The sequence below is a fragment of the Mixophyes fleayi genome, chromosome 10 (genome assembly GCF_038048845.1).
Source record: "Mixophyes fleayi isolate aMixFle1 chromosome 10, aMixFle1.hap1, whole genome shotgun sequence".
In the NCBI taxonomy this organism is placed as follows: Eukaryota; Metazoa; Chordata; class Amphibia; order Anura; family Limnodynastidae; genus Mixophyes; species Mixophyes fleayi.
This window is the reverse complement of record NC_134411.1, coordinates 20533331-20552874: the sequence shown is the minus strand read 5'-3', so window position 1 is coordinate 20552874 and position 19544 is coordinate 20533331. Positions and strand designations below refer to the sequence as shown.

Sequence of the window (19544 nt, the reverse complement as noted above, 5' to 3'; positions counted from 1 at the left end):
TACACACTAGACATACTGGATAGGTCTATGACTAGATCGTATGAAGCTTTAGAAATCATGAGTGCCTTCTCTGAACATTACTATGTACTACTAGTGGTCTCCGGCAGGGTAAGAGACTGTATAGGCAAGATGTTTCAGTTCAAACTGCAGAGGAGATGATTCACCGTTAACCCTCTCCCTTATCCTTCCCTTGTTTCTTTATTTCTCCTGTGTTAGTACAATTGATTTGTCCTGCTTCTGCCACCCACTTCTTAATGTGAAAGGTCATTATAGCATAACAGTAGGAACCAAAAGACTTTCAAAATTGATATTTCCCCACATTATCTTTTTACGGATTTTGAAGAGCTCACATATACAGCATTGTACTCATAAATAAAAACGTTTTTATTGAATAGACTTTCACGTGTAATGATAAGTACCTATTACAGCGCTGATAACGGCAGGAGTGAGCTACCAGTCGGATCTGTGACAAACTCATTTCCATATTGCCACAAATGTATTGATTCTGCTGCCACTGAATTTACAGCAATTAAATCTTTCAATACAGACAATAAACAGACATGAGCCAGTGGCCTTGGAATGGTTTGCAGAATGGCAGCAATGATTCCATTGATTCTTAAATCTCAAAATTTGCTTTGAGCACAAACAAACTGTTTATAATGACAACTTGCTACTTTTCACTCATGCACAAAAACATCTTAGAGGACTATATGAGCAAAATTTCCATATCTTGTTTTTCCAAGTTAATTTGAGACCCCTACCCCTAAAACGGCAAGCACCAACATATTCAGCAGCAGTGTGCAATAAGAAAATGAAATGTTATGCAGACACATCAGTCTCAGCCCTAATGGCTCTTACAGTCAAATTTGCAAGCCACAGGACTTACTATTGTCTGATGCGGTAATCTTTCCGCTCCCGAGATGCAGGCTGGTCTATTGTAAGCTTGGTCACATGACCAGGCACCTCTTTTCCTTGTCCCCTGCCTTTTACCACTACATAAACATCTCTGTGCAGGGTTGGGGTGCCAGAGTGTGTATCTGTGACTCCTATATCTAGATGCTAGTTCCTGGCTCCCTATATTAGCTATCTATAGCTGTTCCCTACTGCTATCGCCTCACTGTCCCTGTGTTCCTCTAGTACCCAGTGCTGTGGTTCACATTGCAGCTATATTCCTGGTCCTGCCAATCCTGGTGCTGTATCCTGCTGACCATTTCTGGCCCTATTTCTTGCTGCCAAATTCCTGGTGCTGTATTCTGCTGGCAATATTATTGGAATAGAAGCCTGCTGGCTAAAACTTTAGTATCACCGGTACTTGTCCTATTGCCTACTCTTCAATACCTTCCACCTGCTGCCATATTCCCAGAGTGGCATCTACATGCTACTATATTCTAATATTAGTCCATTCCTGAACATTAACTACACTCAAGACCTACTCCAAGACCAATCCCATCCTGGTGAAGACCAGCATCATTTTAGACTCCGTGACCTAGGGATAGGTAGCGTAAACCTGAGCAGATTCCGGATCACATCCTTCGGTATTCCCAACAATTCCTCAATGTAATATTATCCACAAGTAATAGGGAAATTGCATTCTTTCATTGTATATTAACATTTAATAAGATTAGTGGGAGCTGCCTCATTGCTTTGCTTGGCCAAAGTAAAATAAACTTTCTGCCATATATTATAATGACACAGATCAGTAAGTGGTAAATTTGTTGAAAACAAGGTAGAACATGGGAATATCTTTGCTTTATCCAGAAAGAACGCTATAATAATGTTTCGGAATGTTCGAAAATCCCTTTAAGCTATTAAGAGTTTCCATTGAATTTGTCTTTTTCATCTAAAATAATCAACTCAAAACAATTTGACACAATGAACCAGAGGTGGCTTTATAGACTAGTGCAGGTCAGCTTTTTAAGCATATCTACCAATTCTCCCTAAGTTTCATGTTTTCTACATGTTTTGCTTACTGTGCACATCTGTAAGTACACTTTCTAACCTGTATGCTGTATATGTTGACTAGAATTTTGAAGTTCAATGAAATTGTGCTGTATGTCCAGGTCATGTGCAGTGACCAATGTTTGTATACAGTGTAACTAGATTGTAGAAAGTCCAGGAACAAAATAATAATGAAAACCATTTTTTCCACCTAAAAAATGCATGTTGCAAATAAAATAAACCCATTGTGAAACATTTCCTTTAGAATGATGAAGAATATTTTGACAATGTATTTTCGTATAGTGTTATAATGTTATTTCCAAAAATAAAATGTTAAGTGAAAGCTACGTACAGTTTACTTCGGAGGGAGGGGTGATCTACCAATCTGGTATGAATAGGTCAGCTGCTCCTACTAACTGGCAAACAACCCTGTTCATTACGAACCAATGATTTGAGTGGAGCCTTCATGGGCTAAAGTAGAGGTCTCACATAGATTAAGTACTGCAAGAAATGTAATATATATACTGTATGTACAGTATACATACACACACACATATACACTTACAAGCATGGAGTGAAACAAGCATAGATTGGGTTAACCGTTTCAACACTGTTATCCCTCAAAACGTTTCTCCTTGTATAGGCAACACTTTGACTTCCTTTAATTAACAGCTATGTAACAAAACCACTTATGTAAGTGTGTCTATACTATTGATTCAGACAAACATTACAATTCAAGTACAATGAGGACAGGCAGTACAGTAAAACTGAAACGTAAGAGCGAGACTCATCCGGTTACCAGGGGCTGCCAGTCTCGCAGGTAGAAGGATCCAACTCATGAAGGAGAGGGCATAACAAATCTGAGAGCTTGAGATCCAAAAGTACTGAAGCAGCACTAAGGAGATGAAATAAAGTATTTCTTTATATTGATTTTTGTTTGCATTCAGTATAATAAATTATATTTTAGTTGCATTGCTATATTTCTAGAAGCTATGTAGTTCATAACTGAAGTCCTATCAATCTGATATTTTGTGAGAAATCGGCCAAACTTAGCAATGATGATGATGAGAGACTTGCGGGGGGTGATCTTATTCACAGTTAAGTTGGGGGGCAGCTTCATTGTACACCCATTACTAAAACTTGGCCATGTTGGAGCTTAGTTTCTACTTGCAAGCTAGCTATTATAACACAGGCAAACCGAGGGGGGGTTTCATAATGCCTGGAAACCCCCATCCAAGCCTGGGGCACTGTATAATTGAGGTGGCTGAACCCTGCTCCCGCTTCACACAGCTCTGCTTGAAAAGGAAGAGCTGCGTGCACCCAACAGTAGTGCACGCAGCATTGCCCATGTATATTATGGGGATAGGAAAAGTTGGAGAGCAGCCAAGCACTGTCTAAAATTATAGCCACGCCCCCATGCATGCTGGTCACGCCCACTAGCGGCGTGGCGTGGAAACCCCCCTCTATAAATCCTGCGTTTGCCCCTGTATAATATATTTTCTCTCTTTACACCCCCAGCAGAATGGCGCAACCAACTGATAGGATATGGAAGCATTGCCACAGGAGGAAAAAAACGTACGATAATATATTCTATAGACAAGAGGACACTTGAAGATAAGAAGCAACATATAATTCTGGGACTGCATTGTCAATAACTGAAAGTCCATATCGGGATGACTAAGACCACCATTCTTTCTGCACAGAGCCTCTTTTAGAGTCAGAATACAGATGTGTAACTCATTCTGTGTAAAAAAAAATATTAAAAATCTATGAAGCATTCATACAGCACTTACAGTCGGATGGACAAACTTGAAGGAAGAATGATTCACTACTGTAGAAGAAGAATTTTGGGTGTATTACTCTGCTAATGGACAATACAAGTAATTTGAAAACAGCATGGGGATCAAAATGGGTAAATATTCACTTATTACATCATTAGGATGCAATGGGCGAAACCTGCTTCTTAATGACATCATGAAGTTGGACACTCTGCAAAACATTCTATAGAAGAGCAAAGGCATTGATCAAACATATAAAAGATGCTCATATATTATCTGCAGTCTTCAAAAGACGGAAAGCAAAGAATGCTAAAAATAAAATAGTGATGATCAAGTTCTGTAGTACCACAAGGTGGGTGAGGATGTGTTCTGATTTGAAAATGTACTAAAAAATAAACGTTTTTAAAAAAAAAAAAAAGAATTAAGATCTTAAAGTACACAGAAGTATAAAGATCACAATAGATGATGTGGATGTTTCCTGAGCTCGACCTCTTCAATATTCTAAAGCCAATTTCTTCAGCAACCTCTCGTCTGAATTAGACAGTGCACTTCTCCTTAACACACAGCCCAGGTAAAATAAGTTGTTTTTGAGAATCAGGAGCACAGAAGAAGGAAAACGTAGTCCTCATTAACAACAAGGAAGCTTTCTGGTGCCAATCAATTAATTACTGCATTTGACTTTATTACAAAACAAGCAACACACTTGGGGCTAGATTTACTAAGCTTCGGGTTTGAAAAAGTGGGGATGTTGCCTATAGCAACCAATCAGATTCTAGCTTTCATTTATTTAGTACTTTCTACAAAATGACAGCTAGAAGCTGATTGGTTGCTATAGGCAACATCCCCACTTTTTCAAACCCGCAGCTTAGTAAATCTAGCCCTAGATGTTACAAGTCATGTTCTTAAAGTATCAATGTGGATTAAGATCCTTAAAAGAGTGCTAAGAAAATAGGCATTGCATGGCTTCAAAACTTGTAATTTGATATCACCAGTCAGGTCATGTTGGGAGGCGAGTGTTGATGTCCGTATACAGTGTAATAGTATTGTATTATGATCATATCCAGTGGTCAGGTTACGTCGGGTAAGTATTTGTCATAATAACTTGGCCACTGGGAATGTTGCTCTATCAGAGCCGATATCCCATTCACCTGCCTAGCAGCAAAATGTCCGTGGAAATGGTTTACAAATCACTACAAGTATGTTCAAAGTTTTTGTGACTTCTTTAAAATACACCATACACTGTACAAGACCATTTTAATATGATCTACCCAACGACAATCTACTTACATTATATACAGGTACTGCACCAGTACATCGTAAAATGTGAATTTGGGGAAACAGGTTGTAATTTGTTTTTGTACGTTATGTCAACACGTTTAAATGAAGCAAACACATGTAAAACAAAGCTAGTTTGATCCTGTGAGCCATTTTCTGAGATCAATAGTGCTTCCAATCTTGATGGACGACATCACTTTCAACCTCAAAAGCTGTGACTTGGCTGTATCACGTTCTAGCACAGAATTAATCACAATAAATGCTTTAGGCAGCTTGGTGTGATCTGTCATTATAAAAGGTGCTGTGTGCACAAACAAGATAGGATAGAGGTATATGTCTGCTTTACACAAAATTAAACAGTACATCAATGTTAAAGTAATGTTCTACAACAGTGCATATTAATCATGGACTGAGCAGAGAACAATACTGCATTGACTTTGTGCTCTTCATTGTCTTAATAGTCTATTGTCTCTTTGTTGGACAACATAATGCCAAGAAAAAAAAAAACACGTAAAGTGTTGGAAAAAATGTAATTTAGGGCATTACAAACAGAAATTGTGTCCAGTGGTTTACTCTGTACGCTGAGCCACTCACACCTTAAGATACGGTTGACTTGGACAAGTAGGTAAAATACATACATTTTCATTCTATATGATTAAAAATTCATATCCTACATTAAAAGCGCACAATAGCCTTGAAGCTCATCACACGCCACAACCCGTAAGACTTTTAAGTAAATCATTAAAACAAAAAAAAAACAGGCTCCCATAAAAAAAAAAAAAATATGTATATATATGTGTGTGTGTATATATATATATATATATATATATATATATATATATATATATATATATATATATATATATATATATCTATACAAACATATATTCAGCCCTAGTGCTGCCAGCCTAAACTCATACTGGCATAACTGGGTGTATAAAAGGCGTGGTCCAAGTTTGCCAGCACAAGGCTATGCCAGGCAGGGCTGGTGGCACTATAGCAGGGAAACCCACAGCGTGGCCTGTAAAACTAATTGCTTCCCTCTCTGTTTAACCATTGCCGTTCTGAAAAGCACAAGGGCTATTCCCACACCTCTAGAGCTGTGGGTATATGTAAAAGAAAATAGATTGTATTAACCATTCTGTCCGTGGTGTACTGCACATTGTCCCAGCATTCCCAGGCCGCTATTACGCGTTTTGGCATGCTGACACTTGCAGTCCGGCAAGTGCCAGCAGACACACGGCTGCCAGGGCATGTTGGCAGCATACCCTGCCACCCAAGGGCCCACTGGGGCCTGTAACAAACCAGGGAAAAATGTAAATAATACACAGATACTATTTTAAAAATATATTTGAAAAAAACACAAAAAGAAATCCCCTAGATGTCCTCATTGACCTTCTGTATTGCCCACCTATACCTATGTGGGCACCACTGGCATCTTCTTTTTATAGATCCATCTCTTGGTGAAATGAAAAGCCATATGCAACGAGGCATTACTTACCACTAAGACCTCTCATCGGGAATGAGCTTTTAGCGAGCAAGAGGGTAAAAGAGGGAAGTGCAGGGCTGTTTTTATTTCAAATAAATGTATTTTTACAAAGGGATCTGTGCATTACTTACATTTTTCCATGGTGCACTACAAGCCCCAGCGGGGATGCTGGCACTTGTGGTTCATTGACTATCTAGGTGTGGAAATACAAAGGCAATTCATTATGATCTCAACACACTGGTGCAAAACACATTTTTCCCAACACTTGTTACTGGCACCATTACCTATCTAGGGGTAGAGAAGACCTCAATTTTGCAAGTAATGGAAGGAAAGATGCCTGAATTTCCCTATAGTACCTGTACCTGATTATGACCTCCTGGAATATGGGAAGAAAAATATTTACCAGTGGACACAAGTATCAAAGGTCGCCAATGAAACCCTTTCCTGCCCTCATTACAGGGTATCATCTGTACGTGTGCTCAGTGCTACCAGTGGAAGTGCAACCAGAAAGAGAAGTCAGTTACAAGATGTATAAAAAATGAATCAACAATCGATAGAACCAACATTCTCCTCCACGGTTGATTCACAAGAACAATAAATGTCCTATGGAATAGATTTACTTAGCCGTCATAGGTGTAATATTACATTGATTAGAAACAAAGAATATTCAGTGACAAAGAGAAACTAGATTCCATAAGATATTAAATTGCAAATATCATTTTTTTTGTCATAGTTTTTAATTTTCCAGATCACCCTGGTGGTCTTATACCCATACTTGGCAAGTCTCCCTGAATGTCAGGGAGACTCCTTGAAATAGGGGTGATCTCCCTCACTCCCTGAAGAGTCTGGCATTTTCCCTGATGCTGAGCCAGTACAAGTCGTGGTTGGCATCGCCATCATTGGCATGATGACACAGTTCAGAAATTGTGTCCTATTTCCATGTATTGATGCCGATGGAGGTGGCCATTTTCATGGAGACCAAGGGGTTTATTTACTAAATGGCAGGTTTGAAAAGTGGAGATATTGCCTATAGTAACCAATCATATTCTAGCTATCATTCATTTAGTGCATTCTACAAAATGAAAGCTAGAATATGATTGGTTGCTATAGGCAACATCTCCAGTTCTTCAAACCCGCAGTTTAGTAAATCTAGCCCCAAGATTTAATCAAAGACTGACAGGTAAGATAACATGACTTCAGTAATGGAGACAGAAATGTAAAAGACACTTCAGTCTCTAGAGACTCATTAGCTGATTTATTTTTAACGCATAGTTGCCTACTATCCCGGAATGTCTGGGAGACCTCACGGGCTCCCGGGAGGACAGGGCAACCTCCCGGTTCTCGCCCCCGCAATAGATAAGTGGTGGGGCTTAATTATGCAAATATAGCATCATTTTAGTCTCGCCCCCCTGTTGCAATTGGCCCAAAAATTATAACAACCGTTTAGGGGGCAGTGCCAAAATGATGCAATTTGTCAAGCCCCGCCCCCACACACCCACCTCCCCCGGGGATCTCCCTGAAGCTAACGAGAAAAAGTTGGTAAGTATGCTTATATATATCTTTACAATGTGCAGAACACAGAGGCTCAGTGCACAGTTTTCCTTGGTGGAAAACTACGCGCCCTGACGCAATACGAGGCACAGTTTATAGAGCGATGCATTCAGCTAATCATAGTAACGCTCAACCACCGGCTAGCTGGAAACAACTACGGGACACTTAGCAGTTGACAAGTCGACATCCTTGTGCTGCACTTTCCATATCCTAACTATTTATGACTTTTCTGGAGGCAAATGGGAAGTTGCCATTAGGTGCTAGCACCTACTAAAGTATCAACACAGAATTTAGTCAAAGTATACCACATTTATAAATGACTTATTCATTCAGCTCAAGTAAAATGAATAGACAGGCTCACGGCGCTTCAATGAACAAACATCCTTTTGTTTAAAGATCAGCAGTGACTGAAACACTTAATATTCAGGGGACCTACACAGGTTGTTATCATTGGTTGAAAAGGTATTTCTAATTAGCTCTATGAGCGATAAACCAACCTATGAAAAAACACACATTAACCACAAGTTGCATATAATAGTTTGTATACAACTTCAGACCAATGGTTTTAAAGAACGCTTCTGCGTTGCATTGCTGCAAAAGTAACAAAGGACAGTATAAGACAGATTGCAACGTTTCTTAATGTTCCAACATTTGAACTCCATATATGTACGGAAACTTTTAGCTACACTTTACGATGTATAAAAGATGTATTTTTTAAAAGAATTAGCAATTTCTGACTTGTGCACACATACACAATCTTCCGACAAATATATGTTAGTTGCGGCGACTCTTACCCTCCTTTTGCGGGCGTCCCGGCCATCGCTATGACAACCAGGACGTCACTTCCAGTATCTTCATCCCAGTTGCCTGGGCAACAACCGGGACGCTGGAGATCTGCTGTCGCGCCCGGCATGCTTTCAAACAGCCGGGCGCGTGCGCGCAGACCTGTGCAGGGCCAACTCGTGGCTGTGAGTTAATTAGGCAGCTGCATGCTCTTCCCTCATTGGCTAGTACTGCCAGGGATTAATTAAGCTACTCCTGGTACTCCATCAGGGCTCTTTCCTGATTGGCTCTTGGGACTATTTAAGGTCGTGAGGACTGAGCCTCACTGCCGGTTATAGCGTCCTATTTCAAGTATTGCTGCCTGCTCCTGAGCTAATTGTTTGGTGTTGAACCTTAGATTGATTGCCTGTGTATGACTTTTGCCTGTACCCGGATTACGAACTTTTGCCTGTGACCCTGACCTATTGCCTGTACCCGGATTCTGAACCTCTGCCGGTGACCCTGTTGGTACCTAACATCCCCTTCCGGTACTCTGTCCAGTCCGCAGATCTCTGGCCTGCCTCCACTCAGTGTGCTACCTCCTGTACCTGTAAGCGGCTGTGTTTGGTATAAACTTATACTAGTTCGAGCTTAAGTCCTAGGGGCATCTGAGTACCTGTGAGCATAACCAGTCTCTAAGGGAAAGGCGGCTGCTATAGGTGAAGATCTCTGCTACTAAATCTATAAGTTTATGCCATACTAGTTGCCGTAACATTATACTGCTGGGGAGGCACAAGTGCTGAGGACCAATTATACATGGTCTTTCACAGGGGGGAACTGTGCATCACTGGAGTAGTGCTTGGCAATCCTGTTTCATCTCCCGAGCCCTCAACCCCGCCACCAATTCTAGAAACAAAATATCAATTAATGTATGTGAAGATGAATGACACCACTCACATACAGAATCGTTTTCACAAAACAATATGGGCACATAAAGACAATTTGTAGGGTGATAGAGAGAATGACTTGAATGACTATTTGCTGAGCAACATATTTGCAGTTCATGTTGCTCTATTTCAATCTCAAATTTGAATACAAGTGCTGTGACTTAGTAAGTGCAAGATCTATATTCTTTTGCAGCTTGGTCAACGAACCCGCTTCCATGAGGAAATCTGAAGAGTGACCAACTGGCATAAAGAAATAAGAGAAAAAAATGGGGAAAAAAATGCCATAATGCCATTTCTCACTTGCCCAAAAACCCTGCTTGCACAGTATGTTCCTTTCTAGGCTTATATGAAGAGAGAACTATTTTTTCAATCGTAAGTAAGAACTCCTTGCTAAATGTTATTTTTTTTTCTCACTAAGTCCCATAACTAGCAACTAGCAGAAATGCAGATATCTTATGCCAGTGATGGCTAACCTGTGACACTCCAGGTGTTGTGAAACTACAAGCCCCAGCATGCTTTGCCAGCTATCAGCTAGTTATCTACTGGCAAAGCATGCTGGGGCTTGTAGTTTCACCACACCTGGAGTGTCACAGGTTAGCCATCACTATCTTATGCCTAGGGAAATCTCTACCTGCCCAGCGTATATAGCCCTGTAATACTCTAGGACAGGGTTTCCCAAACCCAGTCCTCAGGGCTCCCTAACAGTGCAGGTTTTCTGGATCACATGTGACATAATTAGAACCACCTGTGGATCTGTTACAATGTGTCAGTCAGTTATGAATACACCTGTGCTCCAGCAAGGAGATATGGAAAACCTGCACTGTTAGGGAGCCCTGAGGACTGGGTTTGGGAAGCCCTTCTCTGGGGCAAAGAGCCTGGATTTAGAAAGTAGACTCTTTATATGACATTGCACAAGTTACTTTTACCAATTAGCCAACACTCCACATCTGCATTCAAATTCAATGCTGTAAACACCACATTATTATGGGGCTAGCTGTTGCCTCTCCAAAAACCGTGTGATGTCACCCTATTGTTTTGCTAGTGGAAAATGGCAAGCAATTCTCCTTAAGGACCGTGAACTCGAAATGGGCAGCGAAATCAGTAGAGTCAATATCTTCTGAAGCAAAAACACCTATACCTCCCATCACAGGAAGCTGAGAAATGTACGGGTCTATGCTCATTGGGCCTGCCAATTTAAGAAAAGAGAAAACAGAATAAAAAATAATCCATATTTTATCTCACAAATGTGAAAACTACAAGATCCAGAAAGACGTGGTTAAAATTTGTTGGGTGAGATTGTAAAAGAAGATTGATAGGGCATGATGTAACTAACTGAATTTCTTTCACTGCAATGAAACAATATACAATAATTAAAACATAAATTATCAAACGAAATGTGACTAAAACATGTTTTTATTGCAGTCTTGTTTTTAACTAAACTTGGAATTTGTGAGCAAAGTGTGCCGCATTAAATCTGTTGCTGTAGCCACATGGTGATTACTTTTTCTGAGACTTTGACATCTTTATTTGTGTAAGTTTTGCAGCTCAAGATAAGGGACAGAAATGCGTACTACAATCGTTTTTCAGTAGTGCTGCTGGGGCATGTCAGATGGTGAGACAGGAACTGTAAGAACCTTTGTTTCCACAAACCCAGAAGCCTTTGCTGTGAACGTTATATCTAAAACAGACACGATGAACCAAAAAAAGTCTGCTATACCACTTCAGGTAGGTCAGCTTCTCCACAAAGATGTTTTAGTCATACTTGCCAACTCTCCCAGAATGTCCGGGAGACTCACGAAATTCGGGTCGGTCTCACGGACTCCCGGGAGAGCTGGCAAATCTCCCGCATCCCGCAATTGCAGGGCTAATATGACGCGATTTGCGGTGAATCGCGTCATTTTGGCCCCGCCCCCGCAACAAAACGGCATATTTGATGTGGGGGGAGGCAAAATGACGCAATTCACCGTGTCCCGCCCCCTCCCGCCATCTAGACACGCCACTCTCCCGGATACAACTTGCCAAAGGTAGGCAAGTATGGTTTTAGTATTGCTATGATTGGAGTGTTTTAGTTCAGCAGCCATTTTATTTGGTACAAGAACCTTTCTTTCTTAATCAATATTAAGTCATTATTAATTAAAACAGAACACCACTATTAATAATATATTCCCTGGTTGATAATAACATTACTTGCATATCATTGTCATTAATTATCTTGCTTCCTTCTGGTGGTAATAAAGCGCATACTGAAGCTATTTTAAAGGAGGGTCTATTATGTAAACACAATTGGCAAACTAGCGGTTACCTCTGCTTTAAAACACTGTTGTGTGCAAAGGGCAATGCATAGATCTGACCACGTTCTGTCACCTATCCAACGCTAAGCTGTCTGAAATCACGGATGTGAACAGCTTTCTGCACTTGTGCAGTGGTGAGGTCCAAGCATCTGCATACGTACTCCTTTCCACGTGAGGGGACACGATAGAAGGAATTTTAGATCTTTGTTTTTATGCTCTTTTCTATTTAAATATAAAAACACATTTTTACTGCATGTCTAGACATACTGAAAACATATTTTGTGTTTTAATGGACTAAATATTAAAACTAAATAAGACAAAACCTGCAGTGAGCTGCTTGCTAAAAAAAACGGACAAGGGTTGTGAAAACATGCATGAGTCATAGTGCTTAAGAGAAACTATCTGCAATATTCCAACTACAAAGCAGTAGAAAAATATCCAGATAGGTGGCTTTTTTCCTTTTTCAAAAAGGAATAAAGTTTTATTCCTATAAGTCAGGAGCCTGGAAAATGATTGAAATTTTCAAGCCTATTTGTAAATGCATTTGCATCAGTTTTTAAAGGATAACTTAACCCTTCGTAGGCCACAATGCGAGTCCTATGTCAGCCCAACATATTGCCCTCGTCATTACACTACTTCATGATGTACGAGAAACATCATCGGACTGAATAATCAGGATGACAATGGCAAGAGAAAGGGAAGACATAGAACTTGAATTTCAACCAACGTATGTTTCAGGCCCTTTGATGTGGGAGCCAGCTATAAACATAGACCTCAACTGAACAGAAGAAACCCCATAATTCGAGTAAGAGAAGGTGGAATTAGCAAAAACAGATAGTGTTATGCAGGAACAACATCAGGGTCTCCCAATATACCTAGTTCTATTGAAGTACATAGAGAAGGCAGATGGGTGAGAGTACGCAGATTACTATCTTTTTACACCCACTTAATAACGTTGGCTAAAACCTCCAATCACAAATAGGTAGCAGTCAGTATTTAACTTATGTGCAAAACAGAATACTAATTTGCACCCCTTGCATTGTAACATGGTTTTGTCCAGGAGACTTAAATAAGAAGTTTCTTAAGTTAAGATCCTTAATGAATCAGGCCATTTATTATCAAGTGGGAGAATAATAAGTTCTACATGTGCTGGAGCTCCCCAAAGGCCTAATCTCTATAGAGACCATTGTGTGCTAATATTTCTGCAGAACTAAACAACAAAAATAGTGTGTGTAGTAAAATACCATATAAAATGTATGCACACCTATAAAAGTAATAAAAATAATAAATATATATACAAATTTGGATCAGTCCAATAGGTTAATAAATTACTGATTTAAAGTTGCTATTATGGCTTCTCTTAAAATGAAACTAATGTTTTTTTCATGATATTAACACAACCTATGCAGTGTTTGTTATCTATATTGTTTGTGTTCTGGGGTACTAGGAATGTAAGACTACCATTTTTTTATGTAGTTTCTGGAGAGTTAAATCTAGAGATGTTCTTTATGCAAGATCCATTATGTCTACCTCCCTGAAAATTTTGCCAGTCTTCTCTCCTACAGAACTGGTCAGAACTCCTACTTCTGAACCTCCAGTAGACTGCACTATAATACACAACACATACAGTGGACATTGAAGGCAGCACAGTGGCTCAGTGGTTAGCACTTCTGCCCCACAGCGCTGGGGTTATGAACTCAATTCCCGACCATGGCCTTATCTGTGTGGAGTTTGTATGTTCTCCCCTTGTTTGCGTGAGTTTCCTCCAGGTGCTCTGGTTTCCTACCACATTCCAAAAACATACTAGTAGGTTAACTGGCTGATATCAAAAATTGACCCTAGTCTCTCTTTCACTGTCTGTGTGTGTATGTTAGGGAATTTAGACTGTAAGCTCCAATGGGGCAGGGACTTCTCTGTACAGAGTTCTCTGTACAGCGCTGCGGAATCAGTGGCGGTATATAAATAAATGATGATGAAGATGATTTATCAAAACCGGTTCACAGATAACGCTTTTCACCACATTTATAAAAAAAAGTGGTTGTTCTTTGGCAAAAAAAAACACCAAAAAGGTGGATTCTTAAGTAGGGTCCACCAGATCTCAGCACCATTCACAAGTAATGCTGCATATTTTATCAGATTAGCAACATGTGGTCTTTAAAAGTCACAGATAATTAACTTGCACACTCACAGTATAGTACTATCTTCAGACTGATGAATACTAGTGTGGATAAAGATGAAAGAAAGAGCTTACAGTAGTAGCATAGACAAGCATGGTGTAATCAACAAAAGCTTACACAACTGTGAAAAAATAAATAAATGTAGCATTTATATTTGGTGTTTAGTATTTCATGAGACATTCTCAGAGCAGAATCATAATAAATACGTTACATTTGGTGTACTTCAAGTAAAAACGAAGATTCATCAAATATCGCACTTACCCATCACAGTTGGACAAACGCTGAGCTATTGAATACGCAGCAGGGTCTCTGTCTAGCGCTAATACTTTAATATTAGGAGCCTGCTTCAGAATTGATGTGGTGTGACCTCCTGCCCCAAACGTCATATCCAGTATAGTCTAGATGACAAAAGGAAAAAAATACACGTAAGCATAATACATTCTTGTGATTGCACAATTAAATGTTTGAGCATTTAAAAGGCTTGTATCCACAGTATTAATTTTTATCAGGGATTAACATGTTTATACATGCGATTAGTCTATCATTTACACCCATAATTTACTTTGTAGAGATTAGCTGAAAACATGCCTTATATTATTCCCATTTGGTCTGTTTTTACACCACTTTTAACACTGGTTGTTGTGAATATTACACACAGTATAGCATCAAGATCATTACTATAATCAATAACGAAGTTGCAGTTAATTGTTTCCTTTTCTCATTACAGTGTGCTCCATTAAAAACGCACAGTAGAAAAACCATTTTAAAAGTACTTGTGTAAAATAGAAGTTGCATTCACAATGGTCACATAGTACACAGTGACGTAAGCTTTTTAGTCTTCCCCTACGGAGCTTGAACCAATTCGGAAAAGAAAGGTAGTTACAATGCAGTCTTCATGAACTCCCATAAATTTGACAGAGGAGGCTGTGGTATGTTTAATTTTAAGCCCTCCTCAGCGGCGCATGGAGGATTGTCGGGGGGGGGGGGGGGGGGGGGGTTCTCCCCGCCGACCCAAAAAAACCCAAAAAAACCAGAGAGAGAGTTGCTCCGTTTCGCCAGCGCTGTCTTATAGAGCAGCCGTGGCGCTGTCTAAGAAGCGTCTGCGGCGGTGCTGTATTGTATACAGCACCGCCGCAGACGCTTCTTTGACAGCGCCGCGGCTGCTGTATAGGACAGTGGCCACTTAGTTAGCGCAGGGGGGTTTCTAGAGAATCAGAAACCCGCCCTGCATGCGCCACTGCTCCTGCTCATTATACCAAGCACTAGATGGAGCCAGGATAAATTCTACAGCAACAGTTTGGGGACCATAATATTGAGGCTACTAAACATCTAACTCATCTCCAAATCATACCAATTGTGATCAGGTTTGGGCACTGGGCAAGAGGTTTATAATTTGCATCACAGGTTAGTTAAAATAACAGGGATTTTTTTTTTATTAGCATACACCTCGGCATAGCTTATTACACTAGACAACAGATGCATATCACACAACATTGAGTGACCTCTACCGCCGTGACGGACGCCTGGTGGAATATAATTCCATGTACCTCCATATTTAATATTAGTTCTTACTACACGTTAATAAGCGGACAAAAGCTCTAAAAGAAATAAAGTGCTTTTTATACGGTTTCCAGCTTCTGATCTTCTCAGGTCTCTTAAACATATACCTATGGGGAGTCAATTTGTCTTATGTAGGAAAAGTAATTTAAGATATTACAAATTGGTACTTGGCACGGCTTTCTAATTCAGAGTTCTCATTAATCTTTTCATGTATCCATAGTTAATAGATGTAAAGATACCCGAATATGACAATAGCTAAGAAAAAAAAAAATCTGTCTCTGGCCAGCCAGGGGTAGACAGACAGGGAAATTAATGGTGGGAAGCTTTGCAGGGCATTTGGTAAAAACCTGAGGGATCATTTAAGAAGCCTCCTGCAGTTGATTTCAATTTGCACAAATGTGCTTATTTAACCCCCCTAGAAAACATTCTATACCTACTTTTATTTGAATGGAGATCGGGCTGGAACGGATAAAACAGCTGTGTAAACCACCACCAACCAAGAACAATCTCTTCACTTGTGAATCTAATTTAATATATCTCATCCCACACACTAAAACCTTACGATGGCAGAGCATACATTCAGCAAAGAAATACCAACAAGCCCCAATTTTGAAATATGCCCCAGACAGCGTCATTTACTATACACTTTACGCAAAAAAAGTCAAGCTCATTTACAACATTATTTCGTAATATGATACTACATTTACAGTATTTTTTGTGTCTGGTCTGTTCAAGTTTACATTTCTGGGGGTAAATGTATCAAGCGGAGAGTTTTCCGGCGGGTTTGAAAAGCCAATCAGATTCTAGCTATCATTTCTTTACTACAATCTACAAAATGACAGCTAGAATCTGATTGGTTCCTATAGGCAACATCTCCACTTTTCAAACCCGCCGGAAAACTCTCAGCTTGATACATTTACCCACTGATGTTAAAGTAGCATAAGATTAAGGAGAGACTTTTGGTGTGATGCCTATAAAAGTGTGGATTACTAACTCTGCTTTGAAATGGTGGAATTGTTCTGTTCATTTATAAATGGTGGTCCTGCAGCTTCTACGGAAACTCATGGCGGCTAAATGACCATGATCACTTATTGAGGATTAAAGCTAGGCAAAAATTGTTATCACTTTCATAATAGAACAGATTTTGGCTGTTCAAGGGTCTTGCCCATAGCCACCAATCAGATTGTAACAATCGTTTATGTCAGCAGTGAGAAACAGGAGGTCCGCTGAGCCTTTACCTGAGGCCCCGCAGCCGGATGCTCTGATCAGAAGGGGCAGAACGGGGCAGCCGACTTCTGAGTCATGTGACCTTCTCTGCACAGCGCAAGGAGGACACACAGCATACCTGGAGGAGGAGGGAGCACACTGTGTGAGCCATTTGAAGGCAGGAGGGCCACACGACTGGCCCTCCAGCTACTCCACTACATTTTGGTGCGGCCCTCTAACCTTCAAAAGGACCGAGTGTGGGCGTGGCCTGGCAGCCATTCTAAGAGGCTGCATAACATCAGAGCTCTGACCCAATCTCCCTTAATCTTCCTTTTCCCTGGGAGTAAAAGGGTCCAACTTACCTCCACAAGATCTGGAGGGGAGACATGATTCTAGCCATCGAGCCCAATTGACACTGGGCTTCCTGGTCTTCCTGCCGCGGCCAGATCTACTAGTGGGGCCTACCAGATGTTTTACACCCGCAATCCCCCCGGAGGAGCCCTGATGCTTGGGGCATTGCGTGGCCACATTTATCAGTCGTACTGCCGCGACCGAGCTGTCTGCTGCACTTACCGCCAGAGCTGTGCCGTACATCTAACCTGGGATCGCGCATTAACACCCCGGGACCAATGGACCCGGCTCTCCTGGCAGGCGCTGGTGAGCACTACTCGGGCTGCCATTTATCGGGTCTCCCCAAAAGGTCGAGCATTACCTGCATTAATCTCAGCAATAAGTTAAAATAACATATTTAATCATAAAAAGAGACAACTAACTATCTGTATAACATATCAGGAGGCATTTTAAACAAATGTTACAGGTTATAACAAATAAATCTGACAATAAAACAAGAACGAGCTGGGGCCACAGGTAAAGGCTGGGTGCACCACCTGTTGCCCATCAGTGATCTAGTGCATTCTAGAAAATCACGGTGGCACAGTGGTTAGCACTTCTGCCTCACAGCGTTGGGGTCATGAAATCAATTCCCGTCCATGGTCTTATCTGTGAGGAGTTTGTATGTTCTCCCCATGTTTGCGTGGGTTTGCTCCGGGTGCCGGTGCTCCGGTTTCCTCCCACACTCCAAAAACATACTAGTAGGTTAATTGGCTGCTATAAAAAAAAAATTGACCCTAGACTGTCTCTGTCTGTCTGTCTGTCTGTCTGTGTGTGTACATTAGGGAATTTAGACTGTAAGCTCCCATGGGGCAGGTACTGATGTGAATGAGTTCTCTGTACAGCGCTGCGGAATCAGTGGCGTTATATAAATAAATAAATGATGATGATGATAGATTTATTGCTATGGGTGCTTTTCCTTTTTAGAAGGTTTGAATAATCTACCCCTAGTGATATTTCTCTCTGGTCCCCGCTGTGCACAAGCTCTGCCTCAAACTTCATTGATTCAAAGAAACAAAGGGGTAAAAAAAATAATAATAATAATAATAATTAAAATAATTGAATGAACATAGAATTACTGTGGGAATGCCTACAATTAATTTGGTAATAAGTTAGGTGGAATATCCCTTTAAGAGGTGCCTGTTTGGAAGCTTACAGATAAGAAAGACAGAATATTGACAGGTTAGATGCTCAAGTTTACAAAAAGAAAATCTTAAGTCATAGCAACATTACTTTTTGGTGGCTCATACTAACACTTAAGTGAACAACCAAGTTGTACAAGAACCAGGTTCAATGGTCTCTGCACAATTTTTAGAGACGTTTACTCTCATCTTGTTCCGACTGAGACAAAACGTTGCCAATTTCTAACACTCATTCAATTCCCCCCGGATAAGCGCAACGTTACAACTATTACCGTTATTACGGTAGTTTTAACCCGGCTTTCTGCTCACAGCTCAGGAAGTAACGGTAATAATGTGCAGGCCGCGTAACTTTTACTCGTAACGCGGCCAATTGAATTCTCCCCCCCATAGCTCTTACTGGACAACCATATTCGTCTCTTGCAGCTAGCTAGAATCAAACACAAAGATATAATGTATAAAAAAATACAGATACACCACATAGGAAAAAAGGAATATATAAAATAATCAAGGTAATGTGTTATAGCCAAGGAAACCTCAATAACTAAAGAATATTCCTCTCTCTTCAAAAAGATATATATATTTTTTTCAGAGAAATAAGTTTTTTTTCCAAAAGGAATGAAAACAAAAACACAAGCACTCCCACAACACTTTAAACAGTCTTCTGAAAATTTTGCCTTGCGATCAAGTTCAATTCTTTTTAATCAGATATAAGTAAATCACATTATTTCTACATGTCCCTGCAAATAACAGAACGGAATGTCACAATGGTGCTATACAGTATGAGTCACAGTCCTTTAGTTAAGTTATGATTTTCTGACAGATTTACCCAGAGGAATTTTAGAATCCATTTATGACGGTACATAACAAAAACAGAATCCCAGTTGCCCTCTGGGTTCAGCTATTTAACGCAAAATTTATAGCAGCTAAAATATAGAAACATCATATGCCTCCTTTCAAACAATAACTATAATGTTTTAAAGACCTTATTAGTTTAGGGATGTTAAGTTTTTAACTCCTTCGTCTCAAGAAGATTTGATG

General features: G+C 40.2%; 1 protein-coding gene across 3 annotated transcripts in view; it reads right to left on the bottom strand.

Annotated features, from left to right (window-relative positions):
- METTL15 (methyltransferase 15, mitochondrial 12S rRNA N4-cytidine) overlaps positions 1 to 19544 on the bottom strand; it is a 173010-nt gene that overhangs the window by 67585 nt on the left and 85881 nt on the right. For all 3 annotated transcript variants that reach the window (XM_075188017.1, XM_075188016.1, XM_075188018.1), the window contains exon 4: positions 14470 to 14606. In XM_075188017.1, coding sequence (XP_075044118.1) covers positions 14470 to 14606 — 137 coding nt within the window. The remainder of the gene's footprint in view (positions 1 to 14469; positions 14607 to 19544) is intronic.